The 23706-nt window shown below is 32.3% G+C and overlaps 3 protein-coding genes across 12 annotated transcripts; 1 reads left to right on the forward strand and 2 right to left on the reverse strand.

The window, feature by feature from the left end:
• The first annotated feature begins 1868 nt into the window (after positions 1-1868).
• LOC112775549 (coatomer subunit delta) lies at positions 1869-6228 on the forward strand. Its single transcript, XM_025819248.3, has 12 exons — positions 1869-2058; positions 2197-2251; positions 2755-2794; positions 2911-3134; positions 3546-3788; positions 3902-4076; positions 4245-4549; positions 4887-5082; positions 5163-5316; positions 5510-5572; positions 5684-5780; positions 5966-6228. Exons 2-12 carry the CDS (start codon positions 2249-2251, stop codon positions 6053-6055), a joined length of 1590 nt encoding a protein of 529 aa, XP_025675033.1. The 5' UTR covers positions 1869-2058; positions 2197-2248; the 3' UTR covers positions 6056-6228.
• Positions 6229-7063: 835 nt separating this feature from the next.
• On the reverse strand, positions 7064-9686 carry LOC112776226 (vesicle-associated membrane protein 727). 2 transcript variants are annotated; one of them, XM_025820298.3, is made up of 6 exons: positions 9495-9686; positions 8735-8980; positions 8435-8633; positions 8228-8348; positions 7506-7568; positions 7064-7410 (listed from the first exon to the last, which is right to left on the reverse strand). In XM_025820298.3, the coding sequence occupies exons 2-6, from the start codon at positions 8922-8924 to the stop codon at positions 7267-7269; spliced, it is 717 nt and encodes a 238-aa protein (XP_025676083.1). In that variant the 5' UTR covers positions 8925-8980; positions 9495-9686; the 3' UTR covers positions 7064-7266. The 2 variants fall into 2 exon arrangements, with proteins under 2 accessions (XP_025676083.1, XP_025676084.1); XM_025820299.3 differs by having other exon boundaries at positions 8735-8983.
• Positions 9687-10913: 1227 nt separating this feature from the next.
• LOC112776164 (omega-6 fatty acid desaturase, endoplasmic reticulum isozyme 1) lies at positions 10914-14084 on the reverse strand. Of its 9 annotated transcripts, none has more exons than XM_025820199.3 (2): positions 13861-14084; positions 10914-12293 (listed from the first exon to the last, which is right to left on the reverse strand). In XM_025820199.3, the coding sequence occupies exon 2, from the start codon at positions 12272-12274 to the stop codon at positions 11135-11137; it is 1140 nt and encodes a 379-aa protein (XP_025675984.1). In that variant the 5' UTR covers positions 12275-12293; positions 13861-14084; the 3' UTR covers positions 10914-11134. The 9 variants fall into 9 exon arrangements, with proteins under 9 accessions (XP_025675984.1, XP_072083774.1, XP_025675985.1 ...); XM_072227673.1 differs by lacking the exon at positions 13861-14084 and adding an exon at positions 13636-13760; XM_025820200.3 differs by lacking the exon at positions 13861-14084 and adding an exon at positions 12414-13349.
• Positions 14085-23706: the final 9622 nt, after the last annotated feature.

A 23706-nucleotide genomic window follows, 5' to 3' on the forward strand; every position in this document is an offset into this window, starting at 1 on the left:
AGTTCTTCACCACTCGTGATTTTAACAGCACAACATTCATGGCATGATAGTATCTGCCACCATTAAAAAGATATTTTTTTGTTTTTTTTTTCTTATCACATCTCCAACAAAAGATTTATCGGTATCACTAAAGTTATTTTGTTGACAAAGTAATCTTGATTTACTCTCAAATTTAGACTAAACTTTACCTCTCATTTCTTGATTTTACAAGTTCCTGCAATTGGGATAAAAAATAGCGTTATTTTTTGGGATTTTTAATTTTTTTTATTTTTTTAAATTAATTAATTTTTATTTAAATTTCACTAAAGAGTTTACCTTGTCACGCTATATAACCACGTAAGTGGTAAACTTAATGGAAATGGAGCTCTACTAACGATCTGTCATTTTTGTCCATAATTTACTAATATTTCGTATATACATTAAATATTTTGAATAATTAGAGTATATATTTATCTATCAAGTATTTTTGTCTATTTACTCCGAAAGTAAAAATCGTACCTTGCGGGGGCATGAGTTTGATTTGCGTAGCAATTGGAATGCATCATGACTATTGTCTAATACATAAGATTTCAAGTTTAAGTATTATTACTGTTTTGGGCAAAGGAAAAAAATAGAGAAAATAAAAGAGTATTCTCTTCAAATTAGAATTTATGATAGATAGATATTGATCTGAATTAACTCCAAACTCACAATAAAAAAATCTAAAAAAATTATTATAAGAAAGAATTAGAATCTAAAGAACCTAAAATTTTTTGAATTAATACTCTGAAATCGATATATAAAAATACTTATAAACTCATTGAGATACGTCTAACGGAAATACGAATAAAATTATGATACATCACTAAAGAAAATCGTTATTCCAATAAGAAAAGGAGAAAATACTAAAAGATAAGGAAGAACTAAAGGGCATAACCTAATTATCATAATTATAAGATAGACAAATTTGGAGTGTTTTTAAATACTGTTCAATTTTAGTTTTACCAAAAATATTATTTGTATATTAAAATTAACTACTAAAATCAGTTATTAATATATTTGTATGATACATGTGTGGTTTAATTTATTTTTAATATATATTTATATTCTAATATATATTTTATACTGTGATTGATTTTGATGACTGAGTTTAATGTACATATAGACTATAGCATAGTTGTAGTTTTACAGCTAATCGAGTTATCGAGTTTCCATTTATAATTAAATTTAGAAACATTAAAATACTCTAAATAGATAGATAAATTCATCTTCTAATTTAATAAGATTTTTTTTTTTTAAAAAAAATTGGTTCACAACTTTTTTTTATTAGAAAAAAAAGTAGAAAAATGCCCTTAATATTTGCATTTTGTTCCAATTTTGCCGCCATCTTTGAAGTTTTGTAGTTTTCTTTATCAAATTTAAAATACTATTAAAATGTTGATGATGAAATTAAAATGCTTCAAATATTGAAGGTAAATCAAATTAAACTTTGTGAATTTTTGTAGACTTTTTAATGATTTGAAGGTAGGTGAAAGATTAATTTGTTACGGATCAAAATCCTATTTAATGATTTGCAGGTTGTAGATGACCAATAAATTATTACATGCATAATGTGAGATTGAAATCCTTGAAAGTTGTTTCTTTTAGCCAATTTCGACAGTTATTTAAGTGAATTAGTGAGTTAACCATCAGACAAATTCAAGTTAGTTTTTTTTTTTTTTTTTTTTGTCTCATTTCTTTAAACTTTTTGTTTATGTCAAGTTTCCTCTTTGGGCTTGAAGCTCTGTAAGCCCTGTATATAACAAAAAAGACATTTATCATGCCTCACAGGTAACCAAAAAAAAAAAAAAAAGACTTGGATTCGAACTTAGGAGTAGGACTTTGAAAATAAAATAAAATAATATTCATACCAAGAAAACAAAAAATGCAACCAGTTGAGGTAAAACGCACCGTATCAGGCTCTCCACTACATCATCACCCTCGTCTTCGCTTACGAGCTCCATTTTCCTGCTTCTGTTTGAGCTGTGTTTCAGTCCCCTCCATTTAGATCTGCGCTTCCGAATTTCAGATCGCGTTCCGGTAACATCTATTTCTCTTTCTATTTTCTGTATTCTCTCTTCGAGTTCTTCATTCACTTGCCCTCACTGCACATTCTTCTCGTCTCACGATCTGATCTCATGGCTCCTAACACTGTTATGGACTTTGTTTTCTTGTCAGATTCAATTTGAGACAATAATCACTTCCATCGTTTCAAAGATCGAACGCAAACATGGTAATCCTTTTGTTTCCTCACAATCCCGCACTTCGATATTTATTTTAGGCTTCTCTATCAGCTACAATTTTGATATGTGCATGTAATTTGAATCTGTGATCTGGCGTTACATTTACATTGGCTTCGTGTTGTGTAATTATACACACTTGCCTTATAATTGAGATCTATTCATGTTGAGGTTTGTATTTGAATGTTCTTCAAGATTACTGTTGGATCTTCTGATTTAGCTTATGATACCCGGTGTTATTTCCCTTTCTCCTCAAATTTAGCTATGATAGGTTGCTGTAAATTCTATTTCGTACAAAATTGGTGATGAATTAGATTATATGCAAGTTACTTGCCCATTGAGCGTAGCCAAAATTGTGAGGTTGGGGCAGTGCTGGATTCCTTTGCAAAATGATGCATTTAACTGGGTTGGGGAATACTACAGTCTTTCTTTCTATTTGCTTGAATTAGCTTATACAACTTTGAATTTATGTTCTGAATTTTTTTCACCTATATAGGTTGTACTTGCTGCATCCATTGTGGGCAAATCTGGTAAAGGTGAGTTTTCAGATCACGGCTATGTCTTGAATTGATGCTCAGTTAGGTGGTGCCTAAATGAATATGGATTAGAAATTGCTGTTGCACTGACAAGGGCTTCTTTCTTTTGGATGCAGTTCTGGTTTCTAGGCAGTTTGTTGATATGTCTCGTATAAGGATTGAGGGCCTTCTGGCAGCTTTTCCGAAATTGATTGGCACCGGAAAACAGCACACTTACGTTGAGACCGAGAATGTGCGCTATGTTTACCAGCCAATAGAAGCACTCTATCTACTTCTTGTGACAAACAAACAAAGCAACATACTGGAAGATTTAGAAACTCTGAGACTTCTCTCCAAACTTGTATCCTTTTTCTGATACTTTGAGTTTGATGCCTTTGTTTCCATTTGTTTGGTCTTACTTCTTTTGCGTGATTAGGAGCAATATGGCCTTCACTTTAAATTGGTATAACTTAGTGGCCTGAATCTATAGCCTTTCCCCTATGTCATCTACTCTTATGTACTACGTTTCCAGCCCTTTTGTGTTTTTCTTGCACTTTCTTTGGTACATTTATTTAACCCTATTCTTTTGCATTGATTTGGACACAAAATTAAGTAATATTGTTTTGTACAGTAAGGCCCAGGAGGGTTTAGGATAATGAAATGGGCTTTAGTAGGAACATATGTTAGATTTTGTTGGACATTTTTAGGCCATTAATTAGACATCTGCCAAACTGTTGTGATTATAGTTTTTGCATTCCTTAATATTTTTTAGGTGCCTGAGTATTCTTATTCCCTCGATGAGGAAGGTATTTGCAAAAATGCATTTGAGCTGATTTTTGCCTTTGATGAAGTCATCTCTCTTGGCCACAAGGAGAATGTCACTGTTGCACAAGTTAAGCAATACTGTGAGATGGAGAGTCATGAAGAGAAACTACACAAGCTGGTTATGCAGAGCAAAATTAATGAAACAAAGGATGTTATGAAGCGTAAAGCTAGTGAGATTGATAAGAGCAAGGTATGACTGGAGGTTTTTCTTTTTCCTTTGTTCTCTTCAGTAAATAAATAAATTACTATTATTTAAATTCTGGAGGTGCATGTCATTTAATTAAATTCTCATGTACTCTGCAGATTGAAAAGAACAGAGGTGATAAAGGTGGATTTGGCCCATTACAGTCTATGGGCTCGGGAAGAATTGAAAGTGGCTTTAATGATTTGAGCATATCTAGCAGTGGAACTGGTTTTGGAAGTGGCTCAGGTTTTGGAATGACTACTGACATTGATTCCTTTTCTACAAAGTCTAAAGGTTGGCTTTCATACATTTCCATGAATTAGTGTAGAATGCTGAAATATGTTATGTTAATGACATTGACACATGCTGTCCTGGATTTGATTTATTCCATGTTTGAATGAGCATGTTGTAAGTAAAGAGTATTTTGTTTTCTTTTATGTTAATTGCCATTCTGTTCCTTAGGCCGTCCAACTTCGGCTGCCACTGCTCCTCCCAAGGGTCTTGGAATGAAGCTTGGTAAATCACAAAGGACAAATCAATTTTTAGAATCATTGAAAGCAGAAGGTGAGGTCATTGTTGAAGATGTTCAGCCAAAAGTTGGTCCGTCTCGGGCAGCTGCCGCACCACTTACTGATCCCATCACACTAACTGTTGAGGAGAAACTAAATGTGACTCTAAAACGAGATGGTGGAGTAAGTAATTTTGATGTTCAAGGAACATTATCGCTTCAAATTCTTAACCAAGAGGATGCACATATTCAAGTTCAGGTAACGCTTTCCACTCTCTCACCTTAAGTCTTCCTGCTGGGTAGGCTTCCTTCTGGCCTAGATATTCTGAGTAATCTTTTCTTGAATTCCCTGATAGGAAAAATGTTACTTGCTCTGCTAATTAAGATGTCTTTCTAAGTTTCAATTACAATTCCCTGATAGTTTAGTTTTCTATTTGCCCAGTTATATTTGTATTGTTTCTCTCATAAGTGGCTTCATCCTTAGTTGCTTGTAGTGTTTACTTGTTTGTCTTTCCCTATAAAGGCTGGTTTTAAATGCATATATTGATTGGGGAAAACAGTTAATTGGGCCTGCATGTTGTGCCTTGTTTTTGCAGGTCCAAACTGGTGAAAATCAAGCCATCTCCTTCAAGACACATCCTAACATGAACAAAGATTTATTTGCCAATGAAAATATCCTAGGGTTAAAAGATCCCAATAGGCCTTTCCCCACTGGTCAAGGCAGTGAAGCTGGTGTTGGCCTCCTAAAGTGGAGAATGCAAAGCACTGATGAATCAATGGTGCCTCTGACAAGTGAGTTTATTTATAGCTGATTTGATTTGACTTTGTTCTATGTATTAATAGCTCATGTCGTCAATAACTATGTGTTGCAGTAAACTGCTGGCCCTCATCTTCTGGAAATGAAACTTACGTCAGCATTGAATACGAAGCTTCATCAATGTTTGAGCTGCGGAACGTAGTGGTCTCGGTTCCTCTACCTGCACTTAGAGAAGCACCAACTGTTAACCAGATTGATGGTGAATGGAGGTATGGAATTTTTTCCCCTTGTTTTCAACTAATTAAGTACCAGGGACAAACATGAGCCTTGTGTTGCATTGAAGTTTGCATTAAATCAATTTTGTAGCAATCTTCTATGGTACATATAATGGTTTTGCTCTCATATTTTTTCTATTTTAACATTCTTGCTCTTTACAATGTCCTATTAAAACTGGCTTTTCAGGTATGACTCTAGGAATTCTATTTTGGAGTGGTCTATCCTTCTGATTGATAATTCAAACCGCAGGTATGTTAAATTCTGAGAGGCATGGTTTTTCAGAGTTAACTAATGGTGTAATGATGTGTACTCGTTCTATATTTGAATTGCTTGTCTGATTTTTCAACATATATTTGGCAGTGGGTCAATGGAGTTTGTTGTTCCCCAAGCAGACTCATCAGCATTCTTTCCCATTTCAGTCCGTTTTATGGCAACCGACACATTTAGTGACCTGAAGGTTGGTTTGAATCATGTATTTCCATTCAACATTAATTGTGGCCATGGATTTATGGTGTTATTTGAATGATGTGTCAAATTTATCTCGATGAAATCATCTCCATTACTCACCAGAGTGAGAATTTATTTAATAGGTATTTATACTTTTTTTGATACATTCCTTTTCTCATCTATTTCTCTGTGCAGGTTGCTAACATCATACCACTTAAGGGGGGCAATCAACCCAAATATGCTCAGAGAACGCAGTTGATCACAGAAAACTACCAAGTTGTGTGATTAGCTTCGATAACAGTTTTGCTTTTATGATTGTGATTGTTGTATGAAAGGCCGTTTTAAGTTACTTTATTCGTTACTATTCATGACTTCATACTTCAGTTTTATTTCTTAAGACCAGCCAATATGTATGAATTATCTCAATTAATCCCAAACTTTAGTGTCTGTTTACTCTATGGAGTAGCATGTCCTAACCCATTTACCTCCCTCTTCTGCTATAATAAGTGAAAGACAAGTAAATCATGAGTGGTACAGTCCCAACGACCTAAGCCTATGCCGTTAGATTATTATTTTATTTTTATTAAAGGTAAAGGCAGTAAAGGAGAGAAAATTGGAAGTCCTTAACTTTCATACTTTTTTAATGTAAAAGAAATTTATATAGTTGTCATATCAACAAAACAACAGTAATTATTTTTCATATTCAGTCAAAGTATATGAATTTAATTAAACAATAGACCAAAACTCTATATTGTTAATTATTAGTATATTAAAATTAAACTTGTATGAGCATAATTCAGGTACACTAAATTTTGATTTTGTAAAGTTTGTTGGAAAGGTCCACAATGTGATTATGTTTTTAATTTTGAAAACTAGAAATGTTTTTAAACATGAAAATACTTTTCAGAGTTAAAAAGTTTAATATAATAAATATTTACAATATTAAAAATAATTTTACCAAATATAATATTTTAATTTATATTTATTAAATTGTTTTTATTTTAATTTACTAAACATAGTTATTATAACTTTTGAAGAAAACTATACTTAAAAAAGTTAATTTTAATAAACTATTTTTTTTTTAAAAAAATCAAAACCTTACCAAACTGGAATACAATTAATCTATCAATATGCAACCTCACGTTTATCGAATTATTGATTGGGATATGAATATGATGTAGTCTTCTTCATCCTACCTAGACCCTAGTAAGCGCATTTCCAGTCATGTTGCTTTAGTTAATGCTTTAACTAGGAACAAATATAATTTACTTGAACAAAAGAAAGGCAAGGAGAAACTATTAAAGGTCTATTACATACAATTATAAATGCAGCAACAAACGTTATGAACAAGCAGCTAAATTATGTTGTCTAATGTATGTGCTTGGTTCAGCAATAGTAACCACAAATTTTCAGCACCAAATTCCATGTACAAGTAGAATATGTTTTGTGCATCCCCCTGATTCAGACTTCAATTTTCGTATAGCTCCAAAATCCCATCAACACTTGAAACCACCACAAGCAATAACCCACAATACTATGATTAAGATAAGGATTCCTCCTCCCACCATCAGCTTCATCTGGAGATTCTGCAGCCACATCTTCCTTCTTAGCTGCCTCCCCTGCCTCTGAAAGCTGTCGGCCTATATTTTTCAATGGTAAACAAAAACAATCACATTAATAAGTTGTTTCATAGAGATTATCTTGATTCAAACAATAATAATAAATACATACATACCTGGAATTGCAAGTTTTCTGTTTTGTCAACCAGAAGTTCAATCTTCTCTCCACGATCCAAAACCTTCAGACCAGTGAGAGTGCGAATGTTGGTTAAAAGTTCTTAATATTGATCTAAACTAAGTGGTTGGCATCCTCTCTGTGCCGGTCTAATTGTCATAGCCAATGAATTGATATGCATATACATTTTACGAGTAACCAGATGCAAAATTATGGAATTACAAACTTTGAAGAACATGGTATCATGCTATGAAATTTAACACCAAGCTGTTTCATGAACCCATGGTTGCCAGTTTGAAGTTGCATGCCTTTTCTAAATACATATACGAAAAGGAATTGTTCATTTTTGTTCTACTTCCCTTAACAAGATTGTTTATTACATCCTAATTGTCTAAAATTCTTGTTCACTGTGATATTAGAAACTAGCAAAGGTGGTAAAATGCAATACTGATTGACCTTATCAAAATCTGCTGGTTTGCAACTTGAGAATCATGCCAACACACTCAAAACAATAAAAAAGAAGATGGTGCAACATTCAAAATTTTAATTGAACAAGCTAGTAATTAATTAATTTTACATTGTAAGGGGGCTACATTATGGAGATAGAACAGTACAATTCAAGACAAATCAGCATTCTACAAAGATGCAGGACTCGGTTAATGTATGATTGATGTCAACAAAAGAATTGTCCATGTATGTGTCATTAAGCTTAGAGTCATATACCTTCTCAATGTTGTCCATCATTATTCCCTTGACCTCGGTTATCTGAGCCTTCAATTTCGATAGTTTACTTATTTCTTCCGGGTGGGTCAAGCAATACTGCATATGCTCCTTAAGCGCTGGTCTGAGCAACACGGTAAGAAAATACTAAGGAGATGGCAGCATAAAGCAGTTAAAAAAACACTTAAAAAGGATCAAACATATACAAACCCAAATTCACGATCTAGATTATAGGCGATGCTAAATCTGTCTTCGAATAAGTCATCATCTTCATCGTCATCAGCAAGTGGATGGGCACCGTCATTCTTAATGCTCGCACCATATCGCTTCACAAAATCATCCTTCACCCGTTCAAGAAATACAAAAGGAACACTCCTTCCAACCGATTCATCTGCGACAATAAGGAAAACTGCAAAGCAGAGGGAAACATTTCAGCTGAATGGAAAAAAAAAAAACTAAAACAGCAGAGCCGAGCCAATAATACACAAAACAACATAGAATAATCCATACCAAATCCACTATCTATGAGGAAGTTAAACGTGTGACCATCACATGAATATGTGTATTTGCTGCTATTTGAAGGCAGCTTCTGCAAGCACTGAACAGCAATGGTGCTGAAATTTCCAGTATATTGCGTGTGTTCTGCTAAGACAACAGTTCCTTTGGCAACAAAGCTATATATTAAACCTCTCTGACTCATTTCCACAAAGCACCACCACCACAAGTTACAATCAATACCACAATAACCTGCTCACCCTGCTAATAACAGATATTAATTAAAATGAAAACCAAAAAAAAAAAAAGCACAAAAAGTTATGACAACTACAACTACTGAAGAATTAGGTTTTTAGGTTCTAGTTCAATTCATAAGCTAAACCGAATGAAAAATTCTGTTCAGAAAAAGAATTTTTGTATGGGGGGGTGGGGGGTGGGGTTCAGAATTTGCAATCACTGAAGGAAAATATCCAATTCACAATTATGGTGCATGCACGGTTTCGATCTAGCAAAATCTACAGTCAAATGATGAACAGAGAGTAATAAAACTACAATCCCAATTCGCCTTCGATCCTTTGATATTATGGGGAATACAGCTTAAGCAAGAAAAACCCAATGGAGAAAAAGAGAGAACTTTAACAAAAGTGAGTCTAAAAACTAGAAACCCAACCAAACCCTGTGATCTAATCTGGGGGATCTACGAATCCTGATAAAAATCGACCCTCGCATAGAAAATAAAAAGAGAGAAAGAGAAGGAGAAGGGGGAGAGAGGAACCTGAATTCAACGGAGAAAATCGATGTTAAATTGCTTGGTGCGGAAGCACAGTGAAGATGAAATGGAAAGTGATGAATGATGGTGTTGACGGAGAAAAAGATGACAGCGGTTACTTTATCAGCTTCGCCAAGCAATTCTGGTAAACAAGGTTTAGTGTGTTACTGCAACACTAATTATTCCTATAATTTCCTTAATTACTCTTTATTATTTTTCGTATTTAATTACTCTTTATTATGACATTATCTTTACGTTTACATGTACTCAATTTAATTATCTTTAACTCTTTGTACCTTTGATGAATAGATTTTAAAATTAGATACTGATCTTTTTACATTTTGTTAAGTAAAAAGTTAACATATTATTTCCGTAATATTTAAAAAATAATAATTAAGTTTATCTTTTTTTTACCAAAGATAAAAGACTCGAATCCGCAACTTCTTAATTGAGTATAGGAAGATTATGTCATTTAAGTTATAACTTATTCGCATAATTAAGTTTATCTTGTTTAATTTAATATTATAATTTTATATATATAATCTTTATAATTATATATTTATTATATTTAAAATTATATTATTATTTTAATTATAATTAATAAATACTAAATAAATTAATTTTGAGTTATTTGAGCTGAAATTTTAATATCTCTCAAACATTATTGTAGTAGTATTATTCATAAGAATTTAAGATGTAACGGTGCAATTAGTACATACTTATCGTAAAAAATTCGCACTATATTCTATAGATTTATTATACATGTCCACTTCAGAGTAATTGTATCGGATGACATGTCGTATTATTATTATTATTATTATTTTAATAAAGTAGTTTAAGGGAATAGGAATATATGCTGTAAAGTATTTGGCTACGGAAAAAAAATTTAAATAACTTTAAATGATTAAATTATCATTATTTAAAATGAATTTTTGAAAAAATTGAAAATAAAAAAGATAAAAAGAGAGTGTTAATTATAAATTAAGAACTTAATTTTAATGCATCCATAGAATAAAATATTTTACAAAATTATTTAATTATATTTATTTTTTTTGAATAATCGTTCACATAGTTAATTAAAAATATAATTATTTAAATGTATGTATAAAATGTTAAAACTAATTTACTAGTGTATTAAAATTAAATTTATAAACTAAAATTAAATACTACTTAAAATTTAAACAGCTAGATACAACTATCATTAAGCAAGACATAGGAGCCTTAAAGTTGATCTCATCTACCAACCCAAATCAGCACTAATAAAATGTGTGTATGCATTAGATCTTTTACCATTTTGGAAAGAAATAACTTAATGGAGTGTAAAAAATATTAATGAGATTTCTTAGTAGTTAATGTTAAATGCTTCTTTTAGATAGATCTGCATCTTTGGGGAAAGAAACAAAAGAAAAAGAAAGAAGGAAGAAATTTTCAAAATGCTTAGCACAATAGTAATATTGCATTAAATAAATCTATGATCACAAGTCACACCAAGCTAGTATTTCACAAAAACTAGTAGTACTAGTAGTAGTAGTACATTACATGGCAAATCCACACACACATTCTTTATTTTTGTTGATGACCATTACAAGTTACTAAAGTACTTAAGTTTCTAATTTAACACAAACGTTTCCAACTCTGACTATGCATCAGAACTTGTTCTTGTACCAATAAACACCCTTCTGAGAAGCTCCATCATCTGGCTCCACATAGAGGCACTCTTTGGCTTCTCTCCACAATGCTTTGTAAACTGGGGTGCCATCAAATTGGTAGTAATCACCCAATATTGGCTTTATTGCATTGGTTGCTTCCATTGCATGGTAATGAGGCATTGTTGAGAACAAATGATGAGCCACATGCGTATCAGTTATATGATGAAATGCCTTATTCAGTATCCCATAATCTCTGTCCACTGTTGCCAATGCTCCTCTTAACCAGTCCCATTCGGATGAATCATAGTGAGGCAATGATGCATGTGTGTGCTGCAAATAGGTTATGGTAACTAGAAACCCATTCACAATGAGCAATGGCACCCCATAAACACATACCACCCAACCCAAACCTTTCAAAGTTGCTATGTGATATAGCAGATATGTTACAGCAAAGACAGATGAATCTGAGACATAAATTAGAAGCCTTTCCCTGTTAGAGTATATGGGAGCATAAGGGTCATAGTGGCTTGCAAATCTATCATAGGGTCTGCCAGAAACATTGAAGGCCAAGTACAAGGGCCATCCTAGTGTGAGTGTGATGAAAAGGGAAATAGCCCTCCCTGGTGGATTGTTCATGTACTTGTTATACCATGATACCTTTGATTTTGGTTTCGGGACAAACACTTCGTCGCGGTCGAGGGAACCTGTGTTGGAGTGGTGGCGGCGGTGGCTGATTTTCCATGAGAAATAAGGAACTAATAGACAAGAGTGAAGGGTCAAACCAACCATGTCATCAACAAGTTGGTACTTGCTGAAGGCATGGTGGCCACACTCATGAGCAATCACCCAAACACCGGTGAGAATGCAGCCTTGGATGGCCCAATAGATTGGCCAAGCAAGGAAGGAAAATGGGTATGGAAGCTTGTGGAAATAAGTGGTGGCAATGTAGAAGAGTAAGTAGGCCATTAAGAGATCATAGACAACATATGAGAATGATATGAAAAGAGAACGTTCAAAGCAATGTGGTGGAATTGCTTTCTTGAGTTGGCCAACACTGAATGGAGGGTTTGAATGTGGAACCCTTGAAAGAGGCTTCTTTTGAGCTTCAATCTTAGTGACACGCCCTCCAGCTCCCATTGTTGTGTTGTTAAAGCTCCTGTTACCAATGTAGAAAGAAAGAGTTAGCACTTTGCACTACTACAAAGCTAATGGTTCTGATATCTAAGAAAATGAATGAATGATAGTCATTGCAGATGAGAGTGACTTAAACCATGACCAGAAAAACAGCAAAGAAAGGATTTCTGATATTACAACCAGTTATTTGAAGTTCTATTATGCCTTGGGAATCCTATAAAAATAGAGAAAAGAAAAGAAAGGATGTGAAAATGCCTAACACAATAGACACCAATTTCCAAACACATGTGGCATTCAAATATCACAATTTAGCTTATCATGCCAAGTGACTAGTATGAGTGATGATGTTTTGCACCCTTCATTTGACAAGAAAGCATGCATCTTCTATAATGAGGGACAGAGCAAAAGAGCTTGAAGAGTGTGCCAGGGGTTAACCACTACAACACACACAACTGTTTGGATTTTGGATGGTGGTAGCAGTGTCACAGACTCACATGACACATGCACAGAAACATTAATTTCACACTATATATATAGTTGTAAGGGGCATGATTCTGAGGTTCACTTGTATTAGTATACGTGTGAGGTTGACATGCAAAAACTATCATAAACCAAACACAAATACACAATGACAAAATCATATATCAGTGAGGGCCCAGAAGCAATTACTAATGCCTTAATGTATGCAAATATTTTCTTCTAATTTTTCTCTTCAACCAGAATGAATTATACTACTAAAGGAAATGGCAATGGATTTCTGGTTTAGTAATTCATACTAACAGAAAAAATAAAATCAAATATAATTCAGTCATTTACAAGGCAAATTAGAAAAGAATATTAACCTCAAGGAAAAGATTATGGATAAAAAAAATTGCAACTATACTCCAAAAAGAGAAGTTGTGGTGTTTTTGTATTACATTACATTCCTTATTTATATATTTACTATCCATGAAAGAGTAAAAAGGGTCCCATTAATTATTGCTTGGACTTGGAGCCAGAAAATAAAAATATTAAAAAGAAAAAGTGATGGGGAGAAGAAAACATTTTGCAACAGAATAATCTTATGGTTTAAGAGATATTCCTATTTCTATATGACAATTTTCATGTCATATATGTAAAGATATAAATGATAGGTGTCATTTCCAAGAAGGAGTTCAATGAAAAAAGGGAATCTTCAGAGATTCCAAAGAATAAATAAATAAATAAAAGAAAAATGAAAAACGGACGGCTATGAAACCAGCTGAGATAACAAAACTGTGTGTCTGAGGATAAAAGAAATTTGTCAGCATTCTCATTGATATTGTTTAATGCAGAATCTGAAATCCAGTAGACATAACATGGAAGAAAACTTCACCAACCCTTACTTCAGAATTCAGAAAATCCAAGGTTATTATAAAAGATCAAAATAAGAAGTTATCCAAGCATGCATGTTGATGTTATAGAAATGGACACAAGAAGAAACCAGCAACACGAGTTCAATTTTTTAGAGCGATTTGCATGAATTATATAGAAGAATACAATGAGCAGAAGCAGAAGTGCAGAACAAAGAAATAATGAAAGTTTTATAATAAAAGGGACATAGTGCAAACCGTGAAAGCAATTCCAACAGAGAGAAGAGAAGTGAGTGCTTCTCCTATGATGAATCTCGCAGCCACGTTTAAGGTTTTATGTAATGTGTTAAGTTGTTGTCTCACTCACATTGGGTTTTTATATAATACTATCCGAACCCGCGGCTAGGGATGTCAATGGGGCAGGGCAGGGGCGGGGGATGCCTCCCTGCCATTCCCGCCCTCAGATTTGCTCCCCATCCCCGCCCCCATTCCCCGCCGTGGGGGAATATTGGTCCCCATCCTCATTCCCCACGGAGCCCCATTCCCCGCGGGGACCCCATTCCCCATCTACATAATAGTTCTAACTAATTATTAATTTTCATATGAATAGAGCTGCAAGTATCTATCTTATACAAAAACTGCAAGATTTTATACAAAAAGTCTAAATGATACGATGGTGACTTCTTTCGAAATAACGCAATGGGGGACGCAACGACGAGCCAAAGGATAAAACAATGGACGAGGTGAGAGACGCGGCAACAGAGAGGAGAATGAGAATGGACACGACGACAAAGTTACGAAAAGGAACGCCACAAATAGAAATTACGACGCAGTAAGGGTGATGGCACGGTGAGGTGTGATGATGCGGTGAGAAGGGTGACGAGGGGGTGGCTGCAGAGAGGTTGGATAGAGTATGGACAACTTTAGTGATCTCTGAATTGAAGAAGGGTTATGCAAATAAAGATTAGGAGTTTTGGGTTTCTCTATATATGTGTGTGTGAGAAATGACTAAAAAATATATATGAGAAATAAACTATTAAGGATGATTCAAGGAATTCATAAATTTCGGGGAATAGCGGGGACGGGGCGGGAATCCCCGCTCGGGTCCCCGCGCTTACTTCGGGGGAATTTTGTCCCCCATCCCCATCCCCATGGGGAAAATTCCCCATAATCGGATCTCCATTCGGGGCAGTCCCTGCAGGGATCCCCGCGTCTCGGGAAATTTTGCCATCCCTACCCGCGGCTACCCACCCGTCCATACTTGTTGGGGGCGGGTAATTATCCATCTCGCATCAAGACGGATTTTTAGTGGGGTAGGTTCTTGGGAGGGATGGGGCGGGGTTGGGTTTATGTAATATCCGCCCTTACCCATCTCGCTATATATATAATATATATAATTTTAATATATAATATGTATAATATATGTAAAATAATTAGTAAATAATTGATAATATTATATTATATTTAAATTTTTTATTTAATTTATGTTATGTATGTGATGATGGTTATATAAATTTTGAAAATTTATTTTATTTATTGAATTTTAATAATTATAGAGGCGGATAGGGGCGAGTTAGGGTTCAACGTTTTACTACCCACGGGTAGAAATGGGGCAGGTTCTATGCGAGTTGTTGTACAGCAAGACGAGGTCGAGTAGAGCAAAAATCCGCCCTTACCCATCCTGTTGCCACCCTAAAAAACAGTGTGCTATATTTCGAGTTACAACAAGTTAAGGTATTTTAGTTGGTGTGATCAATGATCAATGATGATCTAACCCACCAATTTAGCATCAACCCTAATAAGACTTTTTTTTTTAAGATAATAGTAATATTTTATTCAATAAATAAATAAATATAATATCCAAAAATTAAGATAAAAAAATAAATAAAGAAAATTTTTAAATATTTATGAGTGAAATTGAGAGAAGAAAATAACATAGAAAAATAGTAGAAAAAAAATCTTAGATACTATGCATAAGGTAAAATAAATAGTTCCTAGTTCAATTTAAATGATATTACTAGCACTTCTTTTAGAGACTCCTAGAGATGCTCAAAGACTCGCCGAAGCCTCTCCTTTCAAATAATTATAATAAAAATCAGTCGAGCTCTTTGAGGACTTGTTCTTTAAAGTCCAATTTGTAACACCGAATTCCTCCACTAATCAAAGAACAAGGAACATTTAAAGCTTGGAATGAGGTAAGTTAAAGGACTTTTCTTCTATATTAGATTAGCGTCTCCACAGAAAAATAGACCCTGCATAAGTGATTTTAAAACTTACTTGCAGATAAGTTACCAAAGGGTTAAATTCGTGTCTGAGCTTAAATTCTATGAAACATGGATACGATATAACACATGATACGTAAACACACGAATTTTAAATTTTTATAAAATATGATAACATATATATATATATATATATATATATATATATATATATATATATATATATATATATATATATATATGGGGTAAAGTATTATTTTGATCTTCAATATTTGGACCGAATTCTAATTTGATTCATAACGTTTCAAAATCTTATTTCAGTCCCAAAATTTTTTAAACATCTTATTTTAAGCTCAAAAATTTTTTTAAGTGGGTTTAATATTATCTCACCATTAAATTTGATACAAATAATTCTTATATTGAAAAGTCAATATTCAACTTTAATATGTAAGTAAAACTAAAATTGATCTACCAACGATCAATAATATAAAAGTTTTTTCTTTGATTTTGAAGCGTTAATGATTGATTGTTAGAATTTGGAGTTTTGTAGAAAAAAAAAATTGACGAGAAGTGTTACAAGAATGTTTTGGTTATGTTTCTTTTAACACATGAAAGAAGATATGACTTGATTGGTAACGTTATTAACATCTACATCACTCATTCTATTAACTATTAGAGTCAAATTTAACAATAGGACCACATTGAACCTGTTTGAAAATTTTTAGGACAGAAATAAAATGTTTGAAAAGTTAGAGACCAAATTAGAATTTGGATCAAATGTTAATGACCAAAATAATACTTTATCATAAAATATAAAGTATTTTTAAGATGAATTGTAATGTTATTTTAATAATATATTGATATAAAAATATAAATTAATTTTTTAACTATTTTTAATGTCTTTTTTAAATTATATAAAGTATTTAAAATATTTTTTATTTCTATAAATAATAATATATTATTTCTAAATTTATTTCAAGAATACATGTTAAAAATAAAATTAGACACGCTGATATGTGATGGTATTTAAGTATGTCTAAATGTGTTAGAAAAAGAATTTTTTATTAAAACACAATTAAACAAGAAGACACGCATGTCAAACGAGTGTTATATCCAAAATATGTTTAACATGCAAACATAATAACTTAATGAAGTGTCAATATTTTATAGGTTCAATTTGATATTGATATACGCATCTGGTGACTATATTTATTGTGATTATTGGTGGCTAAGAATTGACTAACTAATGAAGAGAATACATGTGACATTGCTCAATGTTATAATTATTGTACATTATACGGGTAATAAATTTGGTTGTGGAAAATTGAAAAGTTTTAATTGCTTTTGAAATGGGTTAATTATTCTGTTGATCTTTTGTAATTTCATCAAATTTTTAAAAAGATTTTTGTACTTTTTTTTAATTGGGTATAAAAAATGTTAAAATTAATCAAATATTTCTTCCAAAATACATGCAGACAAAAATTTAGTTAGGTTTTTAATTATGAATATTTTTAATTTGTAAAGAAATATTCAGTTAATTCTAACATTTTTTTTAGATTAGAAAAGATTTTATTATAAATTAAAAATAGTGTAGAAACCCAACTAAAAAGAAAAAAATTATAGAGACCTAATTAAAAATTTAATAAAATTATAGAAACTAACAAAATAATTAAACATTTTAAAATAGATAAAATAGAGGTGTAAAAATAATTTTATTTTTCTATAAGTTCTCCCTTTTAGAGCTGTAATCCAAATTGTATATTCACCGAGGACTGAGCTCGACAGAGACCCTCTAATGATTATTAGATATTGCTCATTTGGTTTGAAGCCGGCATTGCTCCCTCCCTGGTTTGAAATTCAACCTCGTCATCGAGGCTAATTGACGCCAACAAAGAGCGCCGGTGGCAGTATGTATCCTACCCGCATGTACCCAACACAACCCGCAGTGGATAGAGTTGAGTGCGGAGCAGGTAGGGTGCGGTTGAGGGATATATATATATATATATAGGACTCTCACTTGGTGTAAAAAAAACTTTAATCACTAAGCCAAAGTCATTAATTGATGATTTATTACGTCTTTTTTATATAAAAGCCAGTGGGAATGGATCCTCTTAATTTTTTTTTCAATTTTTTTGTAAAGTAGTGTGATCTTTTATCGTACACTCTTTAAGTGAGATAAAAAAAAATATGTGAGAGAAGATATTAACGATAAGATATCACACTTTACAAATAAATTTAAGAGAATTCATTTTCAAAGCGAGTTCTATTTTAACGATATATAAATACAAAATTATATCAAATATAATGCTCATAGACTTCCAAGGATTTTATTTGTGTCGGTGTTATTAATTTTAGTAAAGGCTTTTATATAGAATTGAATATTTGATGTTTTGTGTTGTTTATGGGATAATTGTGTTATTTATGGGATGATTTTGTTGTTTGTGTTGAATTTTTATTTTGCATGATCGTCAAATTATATAATAATGTCGCATCTTTTCGGTAACTCACGGATAGAGTTAGATACCCACAAGTTAAGAACAGATAGGGTTAGAGTTGAGATATTTTGAACTCACGGATAAGATTTGGTCCATGCACTATCCTATCCATTGCCATCCCAAGCACCCAACAAGGATGATGCGACAAATTACCTTCTAGGACGTCTCCTCCAAGAACTAGAACTTGCCAATTTCAAATCTTCCTTCAATGTATACACCATAGTTGCCAATGAGGAGAAAGCTTTGTCAGTTCTTGAGTTCTTTTGATATTGCATCGTGTGTCACTCCTCACCTTTCGCTTTCAGTCTTCCGTCTTGATACATTTTTGCCATCTTCTGTCATCGACAACTTTGAGCATTCTGAGGGTCATCCTTCAAGCATCTAAGCCTCCCTTACATAGAGGGGATATCTACTAGTGTATAATAAAATGAAGATTTTATTATTAAAAAGAGTAAAGATCTAATTCGACCTTTGTCCATTTTTATGAAGGGTAAGGCGTCTTTTGTCTAAAAAGGGGTACTTCGGTCATCAATTTTTTCATTTTAGAACAATACGACTCCTCTGTTAAAAAATCCATTAATAGTAACAAAAATTAGTTTCGTGAGAGTTTTATTTGTAATTTGTGGAATTTTCTCTACAAAATTTTTTCAATGATATAACTAACTATGACAACTACTTCTATCGCCTTTTTCATTCTCGTAATTATCACTTCTACCTCTATTATTTCTATTGTATAACCATACGTTATCACCATCATTATTTTTTTTATTGTCATCGTCATTAATACAAATATTATCAACATTAATGTTATCTTATTTTATTTTTTGTTCGATGTTATTTTTTTCTTTATAAGATCTTCGTACTGCAATTACTTTTGAGTAAAGTACTAAATTGGTCTCTCACGTTTAGGTGTAATGTTGTTTTAGTCCTTAAGGTTTAAAGCGTCCTATTTGAATGCAAAAAGGTTTCATTTAGCTTCAATATAGTCTCACCGTAAGGTCAAAGTTAAATAATTAACCAAATGTCCTACACAACAGCAGTACAAGAACAAGGTCGATAATCTGGAGAATAAGTACAAGCTCTAGAAGTACAAAATCAACTGTGAATGCATCAATACATTTATTTATCATTTTTCTTACAATTTAAATGAAATATTTTCTATAGAACTAAAGAGAATGATAAATAAATATATTGATGCATTCACTGTTGATTTCGTGCCTCTGAAGCTTGTACTTATTCTCCATATTATCGATCTTGTTCTTGTATTACTATCATGTAGGATACTTGATTAATTATTTAACTTTGACCTCACGGTGGGACTATATTGAATCTAAATGAAACTTTTTTAGATTTAAATAGGACACTTTAAACTTTAAGGACCAAAACAGGATTATGCCCAAACGTAGAAGACCAATTTAGTACTTTACCCAGTACTTTTTCTCTTACGACGTCATTTCTACCAATAGTCTTTTTCCACTTAACTACCACCGGTGAAGAAATTTTTCAAAAATAAACTTATTAATAGTTTGTGGGAGTTTAAAACCTCACAAATTACAAATAAAATCTCCACAAAACTAATTTTTATTACTATTTAACAAAATTTTTAACAGAAGAATCATATTATCCTAAATAAAAAGGTTATGGATCAAAATATCCTTTTTTTTTTAGACAAAAAATACCTTATCTTTTGTAAAAATGAACAAGGATCGGGTTGGATCTTTATTCTTATTAAAAATACTATATTTACATAAAAAATTAACTATTAAATTAGTTATTATATATTTTTGTATAAATATATATTATTTATATTATTTTTAATATATATTTTATACATATAAACCTTTAAATTTCTTCTTAAACTCTAATATTTTACCAAACAATAAAATAACAAAACAAGTGACAAATTATTATAATGAGTAGATATTAATTAATTAATTAATTTATTATTTCAAACCCAAATACAAACAAACCCCACTCCCCCTCCAAAAAGGAAAAAAATAAAAATCTATATATCAAAGAAAAAGAATCTAGTGTTGTGACGAGGATGGATAAGGACGATGAATGCCCATTTATAGGTGGCATATTTTTTCTATGTTAAAAAAAATAAGTTTTTAGAATGAAGCAAACTTAACGAAATTTGAAACGTAAGCTTTGTGTGCCTAAATACATGTACTGAGACAAAAGGATTACATACACAATCAATAAAAACACCCTTCTTTCTCTTTATTTTCTACTAATAGTTTTCTTCCCTCTTTCTTTTGTTACTACTTATAAATATATGAATAATTTTTACTGAAATAATTATATTAATACTAGAGTCTTCTATTTACATATCTTTATTTTATATTTAGTATATCTTTTATTTATTTTACAACACGTTATCAGCACGAGACTCTGATCAAATTTTAGAAGACTCCAGCTAACAAATTTTCATTATGTCGAAACTCTTTCATCTTGAATTTAATACTCTTGATATATCTGGAAATAACTATTTATCATGGATATTAGATACTAAAATCCATCTTGATTCACTGGATCTTGGAGATACCATTAAGGCTGAAAATAATGTATCTCAGAAGGATAAAACCAAGGCCATGATTTTTCTTCGTTGTCATCTTGACGAAGGATTGAAAAATGAATATCTCACATTAAAAGATCCTGCAGATCTGTGGAAAGACCTTGACGAAAGGTATAATCATCAAAAGATGGTGATACTTTCTCAAGCCCGATATGTTAGAGAAAACTTTCTCGACCTTCCATGCCTCGAATGTGCTCCTGCAGCAGCAGTATCGAGAAAAAAGATTTAAAAAATATTCTGAGTTAATTTCTTGCCTTCTTGTTGCTGAATGCAACAATGATTTGTTTTTAAAAAATCATGAAGCGCGCCCAGTTAGCGCTGCCCCATTTTCTGAAGCAAATGCGGCAAATCATAATCCCAGAAGAGGTAAATGACAAGATTTTGGTAACAAGAAAAATTATGGAAGAAAAAGGAGTTATGTTCACAAGAAATGATCTCACCAGAAGTGGGATAGAGAAAGAAATATTGGGCAAAATAAATCAATTGAGGATAAATATTTCCGTTGTGGTGGAAATAGCCATTGGTCTTGTACCTGTCATACACCAAGGTACCTAGTCGATCTATATCAAGCATCTTTGAAAAAAAGACGACAAAGAAAAGGAAACAAAATTTGTTTCAAATGATGCTGAAAATTCCACCACTCATTATGATGTATCTGATTTCTTTGAGGATCCTGAAGGAAATATTGGTCATTTGATCAATGATGGAATAATTTAATATATGTATTTGTTAAGTATTCACGTGAATAAATAATATAAGAAACTTCTTATGAAGTTTTATGCATTTGAATTTCAAGTGTGATATATATGAATAATGTTTGATAAAATATTTATCAAGTTACTGAATGTGCCAAGATAATAATAATAAAATTTTATACTATACTTCTTATAAAAATATTTTCAATCAAGGAAATGATTTTACTGCGTAGATATTTCTACTCATTTTATTATTTGTCTCTAAAGAGAATGGTAAGGAGATATAGTGAAGATGTTTGCCTTGCGGATAGTGTAATTTCGCACACCATTCTCAAAAGTAATATATATTTTATCCATCTTGTGCCAAAAGAAGAATATGTTAATACTATAATTGGCTCAGGCAATGTGATAGAAGGCTCCGGAAGAGCTATAATTTTGTTTCTTGGAGGAACAAAATTCATAATAAATAATGCACTATTGTCTACTAAGTCTCTAAGAAACTTATTGAGTTTCAAAGATATTCGCAGAAATAGATATCATATTGATGCGTGAGCATCTTTTCTATCTTTTCCTAGTGAATTTGCATTCAAATTGTTGAATTTAATCAAGATTTAAATATCTTTTAGCCACTATGGATGCTACTTTGAGTTGTGTGCAATTCTATTTATTTCAGGTAGCATTCGGATGGATTTGATGGAGTTTCTGTAGAAAAAGAGAAGAAAGTGAATGATGTTATCAACCCTGATCTCTCTGCACTCCAACAAAAATAACTCAAGTTACATAAGTCCAATTGATGTGATTCCAATGGCATTGAAAAGTTAACTTTCAGAGCTTTCCAACGATGTATAATAGTGTAAACTTCTTCAACAATTCGACCTTGGTGGCGTCTAACTTAAGAAATCCCAAATTAGGCGCCAAAGGAGACTCCACACGCCAAAACCATGCTGCAAGGGTGGCGCCTAACTTGGCTTTTCCCAAGTTAGGCGCTAAGACAAAGGAAGACATGCCCAAGTTCACTGCCATAGTAGCGCCTAACTTGAAAAACTCCAAGTTAGGCGCCAACCTTGAATCAAGACATGGTCCCCACGCTCCTCCAAGCATTCATTCAAAGATCTTTTATTAATTTTGATTAAAACTTTATTTTATTTACAAATAGGAAAAGATATTATTTAGTTTTAGAAAATATATTTTATATTAATTAGGATTAGATATAAAAAGGAAAAGAATCAGCCCTTCGGGGATCTCTTCTCTCATACCTCATTCCACACTTTACAGTTTTTCAGAATCCTTATTTTTCTCTCTGAATCATGAGCAACTAAACATCCACTGTTAAGGTTAGGAGCTCTGTTTATTCTATCGATTAATACTATTCATGTTCTATTTTAATTCATGTATTGATTTCAATTTCAAGAATTATTTTCGTTCTTTATTTTATGAATCTGGGTGGAACGGAAGTATGACCTTATTCTAATTGAGTTCTTGTAAAACTTGGAAAAGCTCTTTGCTTGAACAACAGCTTGAAAATAATTTCTCCTAAATTTTTAATTATCTGGACTTAACGGGATACGTGACATATAATCCTCTTATATTTGGGTAATTAGGGTTTTTGTAGCACATAAACTAGATTTGAACTTAACCCTCTAATTGGAATCAAGTGACCAAAGAATTGGCGGTTGATGAAGGTTAGAGGAGACTAAAAAGGTCTAAGGAATTAAGGTTTAGTCACATATAGTTTGCCATAAATTGAATCTTGCATGATTAAAGTAGTTGGTAAGAAAAGTTAATCCGGAAAATAAATATCTTTGAAACCTTAACTGTTTTCTCCATATATTTCACAAACCGTTTACTGCTTGCTTTTTTATATTCTGAATTTACTGTTTAATGCAATTGAGACTCAAGTACTATTTTCTGCTTGTTTAATTAAGTAAATCATTCAATCATTGTTGCTTAGTCCATCAATACTCGTGAGATCGACCCTCATTCACTTGAGGTACTACTTGGTACGACCTGGTGCACTTGCTGGTTAGTTTGTGGGTTATAAATTCCGCACCAAGTTTTTGGCGCCGTTGCCGGGGATTGACTGTGATTGATAACTACTGGTTGTTTGATTTCTT

The sequence above is a fragment of the Arachis hypogaea genome, chromosome 19 (genome assembly GCF_003086295.3).
Source record: "Arachis hypogaea cultivar Tifrunner chromosome 19, arahy.Tifrunner.gnm2.J5K5, whole genome shotgun sequence".
Taxonomy (NCBI): Eukaryota; Viridiplantae; Streptophyta; class Magnoliopsida; order Fabales; family Fabaceae; genus Arachis; species Arachis hypogaea.

Excerpts from the sequence above, each read along its gene's own strand:
- LOC112775549 (XM_025819248.3), top strand. Across the intron at positions 2,795-2,910 it reads TGTGGGCAAATCTGGTAAAG|TTCTGGTTTCTAGGCAGTTT; the intron begins GTGAGTTTTCAG and ends TTTTGGATGCAG. Across the intron at positions 3,789-3,901 it reads GTGAGATTGATAAGAGCAAG|ATTGAAAAGAACAGAGGTGA; the intron begins GTATGACTGGAG and ends TGTACTCTGCAG.
- LOC112776226 (XM_025820298.3), bottom strand. The coding sequence starts at position 8,924 with ATGAGTCAGAGAGGTTTAATATATAGCTTTGTTGCCAAAGGAACTGTT. Across the intron at positions 8,349-8,434 it reads AATCTAGATCGTGAATTTGG|ACCAGCGCTTAAGGAGCATA; the intron begins GTTTGTATATGT and ends CGTGTTGCTCAG. Across the intron at positions 7,569-8,227 it reads TGATGGACAACATTGAGAAG|GTTTTGGATCGTGGAGAGAA; the intron begins GTATATGACTCT and ends ACTGGTCTGAAG.
- LOC112776164 (XM_025820195.3), bottom strand. The coding sequence starts at position 12,558 with ATGTGTTTGGAAATTGGTGTCTATTGTGTTAGGCATTTTCACATCCTT. Across the intron at positions 12,294-12,451 it reads AATAGAACTTCAAATAACTG|GAGCTTTAACAACACAACAA; the intron begins GTTGTAATATCA and ends CATTGGTAACAG.